Raw genomic sequence first — 16,612 nt, 5'->3', positions numbered from 1 at the left:
TTCCTCAAAGCCTCATCCCCATCTTTAAAGCACCCACTTGACTCACATCCACAGTTCCTTCTTCTGTAATTCATATAGTGTCCATACAGCGCGACTGTGGAATCATCTCCCACCCACTATCAAAAATGTTACTACAGTAGCTCTGTTTAAGCCACGCTGAAGAAACATCTCTTCGATTTTCCTCACACTATATTATTTTTTGCATTGAAGATTTGTATCGATGTTAATGAATTTAATGACACACCTTTCTGGTTCTATTTTTGTGTAAGTTTTTTACTCGCATACGTTTTGAAACTAAAATTATGAAAATAACACTAGAAATTTGGTGTTCTTATGTGGGTAGGTTCCAGTGCATTAGATGCATATTTTGGTTAAAATGTGAAAATACCCACATAAGTTATAAAGGGCAGAGAAATAGCTTCTATTCCTCTTCTACTTTTATTTTTTCCCGTTACTGCCTTGCTTGCCTAGCTCCCGAAACAACAGGCGTGTCCCTGCAGTACCATAACCCTCCCAAGTAAATCTTCCAAGAATACATCCTACAGAGAAGCAACGCCATTCATTATACAGTCCACAATTATAGAAGTATAAGGAACCATAACAAACCACTTGTATTTAAATGGATTGTTGAAAAAAATGCCATTTACCAATAATCCAGCCGAGTTATAAATTTATCTCTAAAAAAAATTACAAAAATTACGTTTAGTTAATAATGTATGAAACACATGATTCATATGTTTTCAATTTCAGTCGTTGTTAAAAATGGCATGTATTTTAAATGACTAAGTATATCTTGTAATATACTTTGAACATAAAGCATGAATGTAAAATGATAAGTGTCTTGAAAAACCGCACGACCATAATGGTGTCCATTTAACAATATCTGTACATTACATCTGTTGGTATTCTCTGCCAACTATTTATTAAATAAGCGAAAGTAAAATTACACACAAAAATGTATGAATAAACATAATAACATACTGATACGATCAGTTAATGATTTTCCTGGGCGTAACTAGAGCGAGGAATTTGCAATTTCATATTTTGGATTGTATTTTGCGATGTTCACAACTCACATACATTCATAAGTGAATTTGTCAAAAGAAAAATGAATACGGAAATGATTTGATGAATGGGTATTTGACTACGCCTCGGACTGATTATGCCTAACTAAAATCGAAAAAATCGAAGTCACGTATTCGCTTTCTGAAAACTAAAACAATTTAGATTTTTTAAAAGAAAGAGTATCAGAAATAAATTTTCTGTGACGGTACGTTTTGATATTTTTAAAAATAGTCATTATATCTGTATATCATATGTGCAAAGACGCCAGATAAAATAAGCCTCTTTTAAGGAATTTCGGATAGTCCTAGCTCCTGTAAAATACAATTTATCAACTAAAAAAACAAACGATAGGGACATGCTAATGGCGGATCTTTAAGGTACGTAAAAAATCATCGCTCTAATTTCTCCACACAGCCGAAACCGTTTTGGACCGCGGGTATTCCGATCGGTTTCACTCATACAAAACTCCAATATCTCACTGTCATAAACGAGTTGCAGTAATAATTAGTTTTAATTTAATAAATCGCGATTTCAATTTAATTCATCTCTACTAACATATTACAACATAGATGAAGAACAATTGAGAGAAGGTAATATATAAGTCTAGGCATCTACAGGACTTACAACCTGTCATTGGCTGGTTTAAGTGGCTACTTTAGACGCTGTGTAACATTCACCATTCTGCCCATATTTGAGCATCTACATTTCTTTGATTCTTTCATCTGTTGACTTTTGTAAAGTAAAAGGGCTGAAACGTTTATTTATGCTGGTTCGTGTAATTGAATTATTAGACCTGCATACTAGGCAACGCCTGAATATTTAAAAAAAAAATTCTATACAATTTTCATGGACCAGGTGGGTTTATCAACAATATTTTTAGTTTGTCCAAATTTGAATCCAGCTCTTGTCTACAAAAATCTGGACAAACTCAAAATATTGTTACGTCTACTACTTTCACTGCCTTTTTAAAGTGAGTTTGGCAAATTATATGGAAGGCCTTTGTCGGATATTGTCGATCATCCTCATGACCATATTGCAAACACGAATAATTGCAAAGTATCACCATAAATTATACCCATTACAGTAATTTTATAAATTTAATAATGAGGATTTGATTATTATTATCATTATTTTTTAATTTCGTAACTCCGATGCCGTTTATATAAGTCACCAAAAGATAAATCCCATAATCTTGCATGTTACACCGCTTCTTTAAAGGTTAATTACTACATCAATTTTATCAAGTCACATTAATATTACTTCAGTGCACAGGAAAAACTTTATATGAAGAAAAGTCGGACCGCACATCATCTTAAGGACATAAAGCGAAAAGCCAGTCAAAAACTCTTCAACTGTTTGCGTTAAAAAAAAGTTGAATTAAACTTCCAAAATATATCATCTCCTTTTATAGAATAAACAATCTTCTTTCAAGATTTTATCTTAATAATTCACTTAATCAGAATAATTAATTGCAGGGTTGTGGACGTGGTAGACAAAAGCCAGTCAGTCACGACTGCCGCTCGCACCTCCGTCTTTAAAATATGGCTCTTTTTTTACATACAAAACAATTCCTTCAGACTTCAGACTACTTAATGCTGTAGTCGGATAAAACGCACGAAAAATGAGGAAACCATACTATTTTGCCATTTTAAAACTAATGTTTTTTTTTAATCGCGCAATAATAAAGAATATACTTAAAAAATTTACATAACTAAAATATAATTACTTTTCGACCGGCAGATTACGCCATTTCAAATTTAGGCTAAACGTTGGTATTTCGATTCTCATATAAAGACTAAGTATTGAACTAAAATTTATACTAATAATTTGAAGATAATAAATCGAACATTAAAATAAAGGAAAAAAAATCTTTTTTTTTTGTTTTTGAAAACAAATTCAACCATTTGAATTCGCACAAATTTTGTGACATTTTCCTTAATTTTTACGTAAAATTATACCTTCGATAATACTTTAAAAAAAAAAAAATTGTTTTTGAAAATTGCGATCCCTCAGGCAAATGTGTGGTAAAACGATGTATGATAGGTACACAAATGTCGAGATCCGTGAAATGTGTAAGGCTGAGACATGCATTATCGACAGAATCAAGAAAGGGGTGCTGCGTTGGTTTGGACATGTAGAGCGATTGGAGAGCGAAAGAACGGCTAAAAGGATCTACGATGCGAATGTTGATGGATGCGGAAACGAGGAAGACCGAGAAAGACATGGCACAATAAAGTCCATCAAATACTTGAAGATGGAAATGTCAAAAGTAGGAATAATCGGCGTGCGTGCATGAGAAGATGTATGAATGTAAAGGAAGCGAGGTATGTATGCCAAGATCGAGTGATATGGCGTTCTATCCTCTCTGCTTACCCCTATGGGGAAACGGCGTGATGGTTTGTTTGTTTTAAATATTTTAGTTTAAACCTTTAATAGAATTGTATTCTCCTTTTTTTTAAAAAGGAAGATAATTCTGGTTGTAATATTCCATTTCTAACAATATCTTATTTAGGTTTTTATCACCTTCATACCGGTATCGGTAAGGGCCCTTACCGGTACCTTAATAAACCTTTCTTAAAATTATCTAGTCTTTTGCACGTCAGCGACATTTTTATGTCAAATGACCAGACCAGGCAATGCTTATTGGAATATTATTTCTGGATATGTAAACAAATCTCATAACCAATTTTAGCTATTGAATGTCAAGAAAATGTCAAGATATTGCAAACACTCGCCATTAGCGTAAGTGGAAAACTGTAGATATTTTAATATGTTTTTCAAATGATGACATCAGACAAATTATGCGAGGTGATAATAGACGAAGCGTGTTCTTGAATGAAACAAGAAACACAAAGAGATTTCAAGGTTCGCTAATGGACAGAATTTGAGCTAATCTTAATCACAATTTTATTATGTTATCAAAATAACTACAATCTATTTATACATATCAAATTACGCTGATAAACTAATAAAATATTAAATTATTCGACGGAATTTAGAGTTAATAATTTTAATTAAGTTAAAAAAATTCAAAATTTTGATACAAAAATTTCTAGATATGGTTTTACTATTTTTTTCATTCTTTTAATTTTTTTATGCTTTCGACAAAATTAGCATCTCTAAGATTGGAAGTTTTCAACAGTTCGGATCAATTTAAAAAATATTTTTTAGCCAAATGACATGAGTATTCTAAACATCCAAAATAAAAGAAGGTATTATTTTGTTACTTTTTAAGAATTATATAAAAAAAAAACGAAATAAAATGCATACTAAAAATGAATTAGCAATTAGAATTAGCAGTACCTATAAATAAGAAGAAATAAATTTGGAGATTTTTATTTTTTGCATGCGAATACACTCTTCTTCATATATGCACAGTGATTAAACGTCAAATGATGTATAAAACTGTTTAAAAAAGAAAGAATACGGTTCGGTCGATTAAGCCTGATTAAGTGTTTTGGGTAATGCATGACGTCGCAATAATGTTCTAAATTTATTTATTTATTAATATACACGGCACGCAGTGTCTTTAAAAAGTTAAAGATACATATTTAAAAGAATATAAACATTTCAATATAATGTGAAATATATAAAAATTAAATTGAAAAGTATTATGCTACATAAATACTAAAACATGGCAGTTTTGTATGAAGAACATATTTAGATATAAAAAAATAATTAAACAATGCGTGCAGATCGAATTTCAAAAGGCAAATTATTTTTATATTTTTTTTCTTCAAGAGGTAAATATATTAAAAACGATAAAATTCTTTTGTCTCAAAAAAATATCATAAAAATAGTAATAATAATAAAAATTAAAGTAATTAAAAAATAAAAATAAACACGTAAATATGGTATACAATAGTATCCATACAAAAGTAAACATAGAAAGCACCATAGAAAAAAAATGTAGATTACCGAATTAATTCATGAAAATCATTATGTTTGATTTCACGTGTTCATATTTATTTGACGTTTAATCCTCAATGTGGTCATATATGAAGCAAAGTGTAAACGCACGGAGAAAATAAAAACCCTTAGATCAATCACTCTCTAAGGGGTAGAGAAAATTTAGAACAACACCTAAGAGCTTTAAAAAGGTGGAAATATAAATGGTAATATATGGGGTAAAAGAAGAGATAATTCATGATCTGATAGTATAGTGAAGTGTTAGGACTATAGAGTGAACACACATAAGTGTGAAAGAGATAATTAATATGATGAACTATAGACATCGATCAAAAATATTATCTATAAAACACATTAATACGCATCAATACTAAAATTTGTTGTGGCCTAAATCACGTTTATGTAAATTACAATAATTTTAATGTAAGCTTTTGTATCTTCGAGAAAAATCTTAAAGGTGATTTTATTTAATAAAAAAATTTGAGCAAGAAAGTCATTGATTATTCTTTTGACAGAGAAAAAAACCGACACCGTAAATATTCTTTCATAACTAAACTCGAATAGTATCTAAAAGGCTTTGAAGGGTTTTACTGAAATATGAGAATAGCTATGATTTATGTAGGTATATACAAATGTACACCGTTTTTTATCAATAAAACTGATTCGGCTATAAAGAATATATAAAACAACATAACAAATGAATTCATCAAGTTTGGGAATTTTTTAGTTACTCGCTTAAAAAAAATAATCAGGCTAATAAACAGATTTCGCAGAATTCCGATCACGTCACAATTAGTATAAAAGTAAATTAGCATTATGCACTGTGTTGGAACTGCATTGAATTTGAAATTAACTTCCTGTATTGCGGAAAAGCTGGCGTATCAGTTATTTCGCTATTTAATATTTTTTAGATGAGTTAAGGCTGTAGTCAGCAAAATAGTAAGGAAACCATGCGGTTTTGACAGTTTAAAACGCCGTTCTTTCAAAAGCGCACCTTCAATGAAATAAAGCAAACAAACATTAGATAAAAACAATCATTTTATTTATTTATTTATTTCTTATTTCATTTTATTTGGGATTTTTACAGCTATTACATAAACAAAATAATTAGAAAAATCTTAAAAATACTAAAGCCAATTAAAAAAATCCACTGTAAATATAATGACACATAATATATAAGAAAAGAAGTTTAGTAATTGTATTTGTGTGACGTTTGTATTCATGTGTATGTGAATGTGTGTATGCGTGAATGAATGAGGGAGAGGATACATGTGCGTGTGGGAATGAAAGAGGGAGAGGGTGCGTTTGTATGGGTGCGTAAGTATGAAAATAATATATTTGCTTAAAACTTGTAAATTGTATTAAAAATGGTACAATAAAGAGCTTAGTAAAAAGTTAGAAACCTTTTTGTTAAAATTCAAATGACGAAATGATATAAATTGTTTTTTTTTATTTTTTTAAGTATGTTAAATTTCAAAACCGTATTCTGAAGAAAAAAAAAGCATTTTATTTTTTAAATTTAACTGATACACATCGAATGAATAATGTGGGACGAGTCCTATACAATACAGTAGGTAATCACAAAATGCAGTAAATACGAAATAATGACAACAATAAAATAAGGATTGACAATACGCGAACGTTGATTCAAAACAAACACACAAATGCATATTATATGCACCTACATAATATATAAATAAGAATAACATATAAGTTTAATAGAAATGATTCGGATTATAAAAATCAGGTGTCACAAACAGTTGGCCCGCAGTACGGGGATACATAATTATATTAAAAGATCTTCTCACTATAAAACTTATATATGTTCAGGGATAGAGAGCAACGGAGAGGAGGATGCGGACAAAGACAATTTATTACCTATGGCAGTTTTGATAAATTTAATATTTTTGGTAAATATATCTATTTCGTTAAATTTCCTGTTATACGTATCCATAATACGGTTAATCGTAGCGTTTTTTGACGAATTTGTTCTGCATTTAGGTATATGGAAAAGTTGTGTATAACGCGTTTGTCTCTGTGGTACCTTAAGATGAATGCGGTTAACCAATTCGGGGGAATCTATTTTATCAGATATTATGTTGGTGAGTAACACTATATCAGCTGTGGTTCGTCTATCAGCGAGAGTTTGGATATTATGAAAAACGCACGCTTGGCGATAATCTGGAAAATTGAGATGTAATCTACGGTTTAAGTTTTTTATAAACATTTTTTGAATTCTTTCAATTTTGCAGGAATGAATTTTATAATAAGGAGACCAGACAGGTGAAGAAAATTCTAGTAAACTACGAACATAAGAGAAATATAATTTTTTAAGAGTATCGGTATTTTGAAACGGTTTGCCTGTGCGTAGTATAAATCCTAGTGTTCTAAAAGATTTTTCAGTAATACCATCGATGTGACGATTAAAAGTTAATTTTTCATCTAAGAGGATACCTAAATCACGGACTGTTTCGACAGATTTAATATTTGTATTATTTAATTTGTAATTAAAATCGATGGCACGGGTCTTTCTTTTGAATGTTATTTTTAGGCATTTTTCAGGGTTAAGCGATAGTTTATTATTTAAACAATAAACCGACAGTCTAGTGAGGTCCTCCTGCATTTTATGACAGTCATTAGTATTTTCAATATTTAAGTATACCTTCATGTCGTCTGCATACATAATGTATTTAGAGTTATTAAAACAATCGCCTATATCATGAACATATACATTGAATAAAAGGGGTCCTAAATGGCTACCTTGAGGGACACCAGATGGAAGCAAGGAAAAGTCAGAAGAGTGCCCGCCAACGACGACTGCCTGACTCCTTTGACTGATGTAAGAACCAAGCCAACATAAGAGATCTCTATTAATTCCGATTGCTATTAACTTTTTTAAGAGGATTGAATGATCAACACGATCAAACGCCTTTGAATAATCAGTGTAAATAACATCAGATTGTAATCCCTTGGCCATATACTCAGCAATATCGGTTGTGAAGAGCGTTAAATTAGAAACTACTGATCGTTTCCGCATAAAACCGTGCTGTTCATTTGGGATGTGTAAAGCAACTTCAGTAAAAGGTGATTATAAACTAACATTTCAAATATTTTGCCAAACACTGGTAAGATTGAGACCGGTCGATAATTCTCAACTTTATTTTTGAGGCCACTTTTATAAATGGGAATGATAAGTGCTCTTTTCCAGTGACTCGGAAAGACTCCATCTTTTAATGAGCGATTGAATATAATTGTTAGAGGTTTGGCAAGTTGATTTGCACATTTGATTGCGAATAATGGAGGAATGTCATCGCTTCCAGCGCCTTTGCTAGAATCTAATTTAGTAAGAATTTTACGGACATCGTCGTAAGAAAAGTTAATTGAAGATGTAGCAACATTGCGTGTGCTTTGATGGAGTGGGGAGGTTATGCAGGCTTCATCGATCAAATTGCTTTGAGTATAGACCGAATTAAAATAATTAGAGAAGTGGTCGACTACTTCTTGGGCATTATTAGACACTTGGTTTTTATACTGCATATTCAAGGGAATGTTGTTAGAGTTACGTTTACTTTTAATAAAAGACCAAAAATATTTAGGATCGTTTACAATAGCTTTCTCACTTTCGAGTATGAATTTTTTAAAACATTCTTTTTGTAATTTTTTTTGCCTGGCCCGGAGCAAAACAAATGTATCATAATCACGTGGATTATTATTTTCTAAGGTAATTCAACAGGAAAGTTTTTAAGGAAAAAACCCTAAATGCTGGTATGAAGAAATAAATACGTTTTATAGAAGGGATTATGAGAGTCTAGGAATTTACAGGATGTAATATTTATAATACATAAAAAAGGGGTTGAACTGAACTATTCCAACGATTTTTTGAACCGATTATGAAAAAACATAATTTAACCTAGAATTTAAGAAAAATATCACAAAATTTATATAATTTAGAATGTTTTTTCAACAATATTTTAATCTATCTAATAGACGAGCACCAGATTCAACCCCCTTTATTGATGACAGAATGAAAGGAATATGGATGTTCAAACTTAGGCAAAATGATGAATGTTACACAGTTGTAATGTGGCCACTTAAACCAGCCAATGACAGGTCATAATCCTAGACATCTACAATCCCTTCTGTTAGTTCCAAAATTAGTTTTACGTAATGCGAATGGAGTAGGGTAGATTTTATTAAGAAACCTAGTAAATAAATTCATTTAACATATTGTAGTAGGTTACATTGTTTCGCTAACAAATGTTTTTTATGCAGTTGTATTATGGACCAAGGGAGTCACTTAAATTTTGTGAAATTTGACCGGGATCCTGAACACGTGTTGTCGGCGACAAGGTCGGAGTTGAAATAAACTAGATGCGGGATGCAACCGGAGATATAGTCGGCTCTTTTTGGCACATGCAATTTACGTAAACGATCGATACCGTGGACAAAAGCGACGCTAGTTTTTACTATTTACGTAAACATAAGATGACTTCTCATTGGCTAAGAATGCACCAATTACAGACAGCGCTTTGCAAAAAGATGTAATCGCTGCGTTGGAGCTGAGTATTTGTGTGTTCTTACAGTTAGTAAATTTGAAATAATTGCGTAAATAATACGGAAATACTTTGGCCCGGTAAATGATAAGATGACATTGTCTTTCCTGAATAGGAATAATGTATTGTAATTTAATTTTAATGTAACATTCATATGTTTTAGCTAGATAAACTAGAGTAGTAGCATTGACTTGTAGGATTTATTGGAAATTTTTATTAAATAAATCATTATACAAAATTGTAGGATATGTAAGTCTATGATGATATAAGCAATAGTTAGGTTGGGTATTGTGTAATTATGTCTCAAATTAGGAATATGTGTATGGAATAAAAATAAACCATAAAAAAGAGAGTGTCCTAGAAAATTGGCGCGCCCAGATGTAGTAAAAAAGGGAATGGCCCCAGGGATCGAGGGTAATTATTTAAGCTTAGGTTCCTGAGAGAGACGGACAGTTCCGAACAAGAAGCCGCAAAAAAGAGACGAACGGAGATTCAACAGTGATTCACCGCTTTATTTTTAACAAACTGTTCTTTGTTATAATAAAGTGCTTGAGTTTAAAAAAGTAAGGCCACAAGCTTATGAGTAAGACCCGTGATGTTTTTAGCAAGTGACCGTGTCGTAATTTGTATAAAAACAAATGCATGCTGCGATGTTTTGGGACCATCGGAACAGCATTGAAATTGGAATAAGCTTCCTATATTACGGAAAAGCTGAAGTATTAATTATTTAGCTTACTGAGAATTTTCGTTAAGCGACGTGTTAACAAATTAATTTCATGCAGGTATTTAGAATTTCAGTGACCGTGAGTTGGGATAAATTATTCGTTATTGACGATATCACAATTGTTCAAAAATAAATATGATTTTATCAGAGGAGCATACAGCAGAACGTTGACATCATGTGCTATGAGTAAGTATTTATTTGTGATGCTAATAACACTCGCATTGATATTTTTTCTATTTTATGATTGCTTTTACATACGTGAATATATTAAAATGAAATTAATCACTAATATATTTATAAATAACTAAATTTCTGAATTTAAATTTTCAAGGTTTTTTTGTAAGTCAACATTACTTTGCATGTTAGTAAAATGTAAGGGACTCGTACAATTTTGGAAATTTACAAAAAAAAATACAAAAAAATTATGATTTTAAAATGCTTGGAATTTCGTATAAAAAACACAATTTAAGTTTATCATTTCAATTTTTTTATTTTAGAACTTTCCTGTTCAATTCATTTTCGTCAAATCATTGGAACAATTTTTACTTTAATATTTTTTCTTCATAATATGAGTACCAATGTACCTATTTTTAGTCCAAATTTTAAGATTTGTTAATCTGCCGGTCGAAAAATAATTCATTTTCAAGTTATATAAATCTTTTTAGTAATGATAGTTTAAGCACCTCTTCTTTTAATAATTTATTTATAAACTGGGTCAAAAATATAATTTCAATGTTTTCTTTTCCTTACAAAGTTTTTATTAGCTTATGTATTTTTTCCTTATTTAATTATCTAACATTAATTTAATAATTTTTGCTCTACAACCATCTTATATTTTTTTAATTTCTTATTTTTCACTTACTCGAATAAAAAAAAAACTGAATATAACTTAATATGTTTTTTTCATGTATTTATAAATGCATTTACACATTAGATTTTATAATGTATTCTAGATTTAGTATACCTACACACAGGTCAGGCCTATGTGGGAATTTTCTTGTTTTTATAAATAAAGTAATATACATATATTACGTTATAAAAAAGTAACAAATGTAAGCAAAAAAAATGTAAATAAAATATTTTTTTTAAATCAGAAATACCGTAGAAAATTATTGATTTTATCTAATGTTTGGTTACTTTATTCTTTAATGGCATGTTTTTGAAAGAAAGGCGTTAAAAATAGCAAAATCGTAAGATTAACTTTTTATCAGACGGCAGCTATAAAAAACGACTTATGTGACGTATTTATTAACTTGTTAGATTAAAACATTTGATAATTTAACTTACCCATATCATTGGAGTGATAGTTCATATGCTGCCTCGCTGTGAGGTTCCCATTGTTTTTATCGGATAATCCATTAAGCTTCATCATTGTTGCTGCATTACACTCTTCAACTCTTCACTAAAACCACGGAAAATCTGACTTGTAAACAAACAGATAAATCTGGTTCACTGAGACAGCATCACTTTATATCATCTATCTCTCTCACTTTTGTTTACTCACTGAAACACCGTTAACTGTTTAAAGTAAATGATAATTACTGTCACTTTAATAGTTTGGAAAATCGTGCCTTAACATGAAAGAGGCTTTGTAAATTTATTGTGAAATTGTGAACTAAAGACTAACCAGGAGCTTTATTAAAAATAGTGTGTATATAAGATATACTTACTTCTTATATTTACTTATCTTCGGCATTTTACAAAAGTACGTTATGATAAAAATAACGAAGTTAAAATTAGGAACGCACAAATCTTACAGATAGTTTTTTAAATGGTTTTCTGATATCTGTACTAATAAACTTTGGTAATTTATTTAAGAAAGAAATATTTCATCAATATTTGAAATCGACGGTGCTTAGACCACTGCATTGGTTCACCAAATTAAGAGCACCTTGATCAACTTTTAACACGAAGGTGGGGTGATCCTTCAGAGACAGCGAAATTAAGCAAAGGTAAATGAGGGTACTACTTGCGAACCCGGCAAAATCCAATTTTGCACAATAATTTTAACATTGTCAGTTAAAAATACGGCTTAATTTGTAAGATTTGATTTCTAAATTATCGGCCTAGTTGCAAACATGGCAATCTCTACTTAAATGTTGCAAAGTTATTATTATTTATTATTTTTTTATTTCACTACTATTTCTTGACATAATCATGCTTATGTCATCACTGCTAACGTATCAAATATTTACTAATTAAAATAAAAAAAATAGTTTTAAAAAAAAGTTGAAGTTAAGTATTGAATCAGTTTTTTGTGATTTGCTCAAAATAAAGAAAGATGGATTTTGCCGGGTTTGCAAGAAGTACCATCAAATCCGCCGAACACTACGCTGCGAGGTGGACTAATGTCTACTTGATTTGATTTTTCAGGATTTTTATCTGAAAGTAATTGAGTTAAAATCACTCGTCAGGGGTTGTGTTTTAATTTACACACATGACTGTATTATTTATTCCATCTGCACACAGTAAAAATATAAATAAAAATGTTTTCACATATTGTTTTAGTGTTTACAAAGTATTTAACACGAGGAAAATAGCAATATATAGAGGTGTCTTAGTAGAAACGTCAACGATGCATAGGAAATAGATTATGATAATTTGGTTTCGCTATTAATTTCATGATCACGTATGCAAATCCAAATGACGCTTTGAGCGTCGTAAAAATGCATATTTATTAATCGCTGCGTTACTTTATTGATTTCGCAAATCAATTATTTAAATATATCCAACACACAATACGAATCAATATTACGAGATAGCCAATACAAAACACACGCTTTTTATGATCATTTTAATTGTGATTATAATGGTTTGCGTTTTATTATGAACACGTTTAAAAAGAGTTTAACGCTTAAAATTTCAATATTGTAACGTGCGTTGTGTTTTAATCAAAATGGCACAAGGAATAAATACACACACGTATGTATCATAGATTAATTAATTATGAACTTATTTGTTAAACAACGTGGCTAATTAATTAACATTTCACTTTCACAATTTGATAAAAAAGGGCACTTTTATCAAGGCGTGAAGTTGATTATTGAAACATTGTAATTTTAATGTTTTTTTCAGTCTGCCGTTACACGGCCACATAAGTTACGCTAGCACAGATCGTATGAAATATAACACTATTAAGTAATTAAATGCTGTCATCACTTTGTATTTATCACGATGCTATAATGTGTGCAGGTAGGCAAGAAGTCGGATGCGCAGTCGATGATAAATAAATATCGCGAGCGCGCAGAACAAGTGCGACCTGTGTACAGCGCGTTCGGTCTGTGACTGCCGGCGGTCGGCGACGGTGATGGAAATCTGAAAGAAAAAAGTATGCACTCGTTAGTAAAGTATCGGAAACACACTCGGAAACACATTTTTGAATGAGAAGTGAAGGTAAAAACGTTTCCATCTTCAGCGATTATACAATTGTTGGAATGTTGCCCGCGGCGGAATAGCGAAAGAAGAAAGTATTGACGGTGAACTGTCTATGGTAAACAGGGTTGCGCGACAATTAAATAAAACATATTAAAAAAAAAAAAAATTACGTTTCAAAACTATCTTGAAAATCAATAATTTATTCTACCAAATATACCTTCGGGATGCACCATCGAATGCAATCATAGAATTTAGATTATTTCTAATTAAAACATAATTGTTCTTTAAAAAAATGTTTTCATGTTAAGCCTAGTACTAAATAAGTTAAAAAAACTCTTGTGTGAATTGTTTTATTTTTTATTGTGCAATTCAATTTATTTATAAAAAAAAATTGTTAACATTTGTTACATTTTTTATTACATAATATTTCACTTTATTTATAAAAACAAAAAAAATCCCACATATACGCCAGTGCGTGGGTATGCTAAATCTAGAATACATTATGATATCCACGGTGAAGATGCATTTATTAATGCACGAAAAAAGTATTAAATAAAAGTTTAAAGTTAGATTCTGTTTTTTTTTTTAAATATGAGTAGGTGTAAATATGAAATGGAAAAAAATGAAAAATAGACGTAGAGCAAAAATTATTAAATTAAAGTTAGATAATTTCATTAAGAATAAATACGAAAGAAAATAAAAAGTTTACCTGGAAAAGAAAACATTGAGATTTGTGTTTTTAACCCAGTTTATAAATGCATTATTAGAAGAAGAGATGCTTAAATGATCATTTTCCGTTATGTCTTTAAAGTAGGAGTTATACAGTTTAGGAGCAAGGACATTTGTATGCCTCAAAATGGAATTTGGAGGGAACAAGTGCTGACGATTTACAACATGTTTTAGACATTGGAGACAATATATCCTACATTCAAAAGTTTTGCTTCTTGGAATAATTGGATGGAGGGATATGTTTTATTCGTATTAAGCATAATTTTTATTATGTACTATCATCAAAGGGTTGATATGGTTATTATATGCTCCACCCCATCCAATTACTCCATATGAAAATGTTGATTGGAGAAGTGAGTGATAAACCAATCCATAATTTTGTAATCAACGATACCATTTAGGCGCTTTAATATCTTAGTTTGTTAACATTTTTTCTATATGGTTTGTCCATTTTTTAAAAATATTTTTTTATATGGGAGTTGCTTTATAATTGACCTTGCTTATAATATACAAGGTTTAAATTTCGAAAAGTGGATTTTCTGCAATTAAATTTCTTTAAATGGTTTATCCATTTTAGTTGGCTCTTAATAATGACATCCAAGTTCTTGGTACAATTCCATGAATTATTTTATTGATTTATTCATAAATTAGTCAGCAAATGAAAAATAAAGCGTCAAATAAAGAAAATATAAATACTTTTTAAAAGTCGTAAATAGATTTACAAGATTTCCACTTCAAACAAATGTTTATGAGGTAAATATAATCTAAGCAACCCACATTAAGTATGAGATTAAAAATAATAAAATAGATACTATGTATTTAAATAAAAAAACGATAGAATGATGAACGCAAGATGATGAGTCTCACGCTTTAGATGCCAGTTTAGGAACTGTGAAAAATGTAAGTGTTAAAACACCTAGTCAAATAAACATAAGCCGGGAAATGAACCCGAGAACTTTTTGCATGGCAAGCAAAGAGACGAAGCGGATTTTACAACTATTATTTAAGTAAAAAATAAATAAATCAAACTAAACAAAACCTGTAAAATGCATTCCACGCCACGGGTTTTTTGAGTGTGGAATACAATGTTATTCAACTGAATAAGGTATTCTGGTCAAATATTCAATAAATGAATAGACTAAAAAAAATACAATAATTGAAAATAAAACAATCTACGTTTCTATTAATCATAGATTCAGAAAAACTAGCAATGTAGTTTTTAGTGAGCAGGTTGCACACATGTTATATACCTAAGATGTAGCTGATTGAAGCGTTAAGACCTTTTAGATCAGATAATGAAACTTAAAATATAATATCAATTTTAGATAAATAGACTAGATACAACAGTACGAGTTTGAAACGGTGTTTTTTAAACCTGAGTGCAAATATTTGCCAACCCTATCAAAGATTATTGAAAAGGCGGGAAGGCCGGCCATTGGTCAAATAGTTCGCTCTCTGTCCATTAGGTTGTTGACTCGACTTTAGGAAAAGTGAACCAGGTTGATTATGGTCGCTAATAGATAATTACGGACCGTATTGATAAATACGTGTATTGTAGTATTTGTTATATATTGGAAAAGAACCAGAAAGAACTTAATTAGATCGCTTCGAGAATTTCTTAACAAAGCAATAGAAATTTTCGGTTTTCCGTCAATCAATTCGCTCGAGTAAGAATGCATTTTTTCACAAACCAATCTTGTCAAAATGCAACGAATACATAAAAAATATTTCGGTTTATTTGCCATCATCGTCAATAAAATACATGTATATACCAGTGCGAATGGTGATTTTATTTACAGGTAAGCTATAAAAAAATATCATATATTTGTACCTACATGGAAGGTACATAATATAATGGAAGTAATATATACTATAAATTGATATTTTTCTGTGGTTTTGTGTGCTACAACAACTCTCATCCGTGAAATCAACCCAAACGGCGTAACTTCGTGATATATTATATTATATAGATATATTATCCATTACTTTAATACGTAACTCATTAAAAAATAAACAAAAAATAGCACTATGAATTCAGTCTATATTAAGTAATTAATTGAAATGTCAACTGGCCGAATTGTTCTAGAAATAATTAGTGCTAAAAACGGCCGTTTCAAACGTCATATGTCCTGCAATATGACGCATGAAAGTAATTATGGTCTTATGTCAAAAGTACCATCTCAAAGAAAAAAAGTCCTTAAGAAATAATGTTTGAAATACTGTTTTTCAAATCAAGAATCTTCAAATAATTTGTGTA

At 30.4% G+C, this 16,612-nt stretch overlaps 1 protein-coding gene across 9 annotated transcripts in view; it reads right to left on the bottom strand.

The window, feature by feature from the left end:
• The window catches only part of LOC148284958 (echinoderm microtubule-associated protein-like 2), a 212,707-nt gene that overhangs the window by 98,053 nt on the left and 98,042 nt on the right, over positions 1–16,612 (bottom strand). For 2 of the 9 annotated variants that reach the window (XM_088232285.1, XM_088232291.1), the window contains exons 2-3: positions 13,411–13,566; positions 11,539–11,873 (exon numbers count right to left, since the gene is read on the bottom strand). In XM_088232285.1, the coding sequence (XP_088088411.1) occupies positions 11,539–11,623 (85 nt within the window). In that variant the 5' untranslated portion in view covers positions 11,624–11,873; positions 13,411–13,566. Of the gene's footprint in view, positions 1–11,538; positions 11,885–13,410; positions 13,567–16,612 lie in introns of all 9 variants that reach the window. The other 7 variants (XM_088232300.1, XM_088232354.1, XM_088232324.1 and 4 more) reach the window with 6 other exon arrangements.

Source organism: Micrasema longulum, unplaced genomic scaffold, assembly GCF_059751315.1.
Source record: "Micrasema longulum isolate JH-2025_06_02 unplaced genomic scaffold, ASM5975131v1 h1tg000073l, whole genome shotgun sequence".
Lineage (NCBI taxonomy): Eukaryota > Metazoa > Arthropoda > Insecta > Trichoptera > Brachycentridae > Micrasema > Micrasema longulum.
The sequence above is the reverse complement of the archived record's forward strand: the minus strand, read 5'-3'. Positions and strand labels throughout refer to the sequence as shown.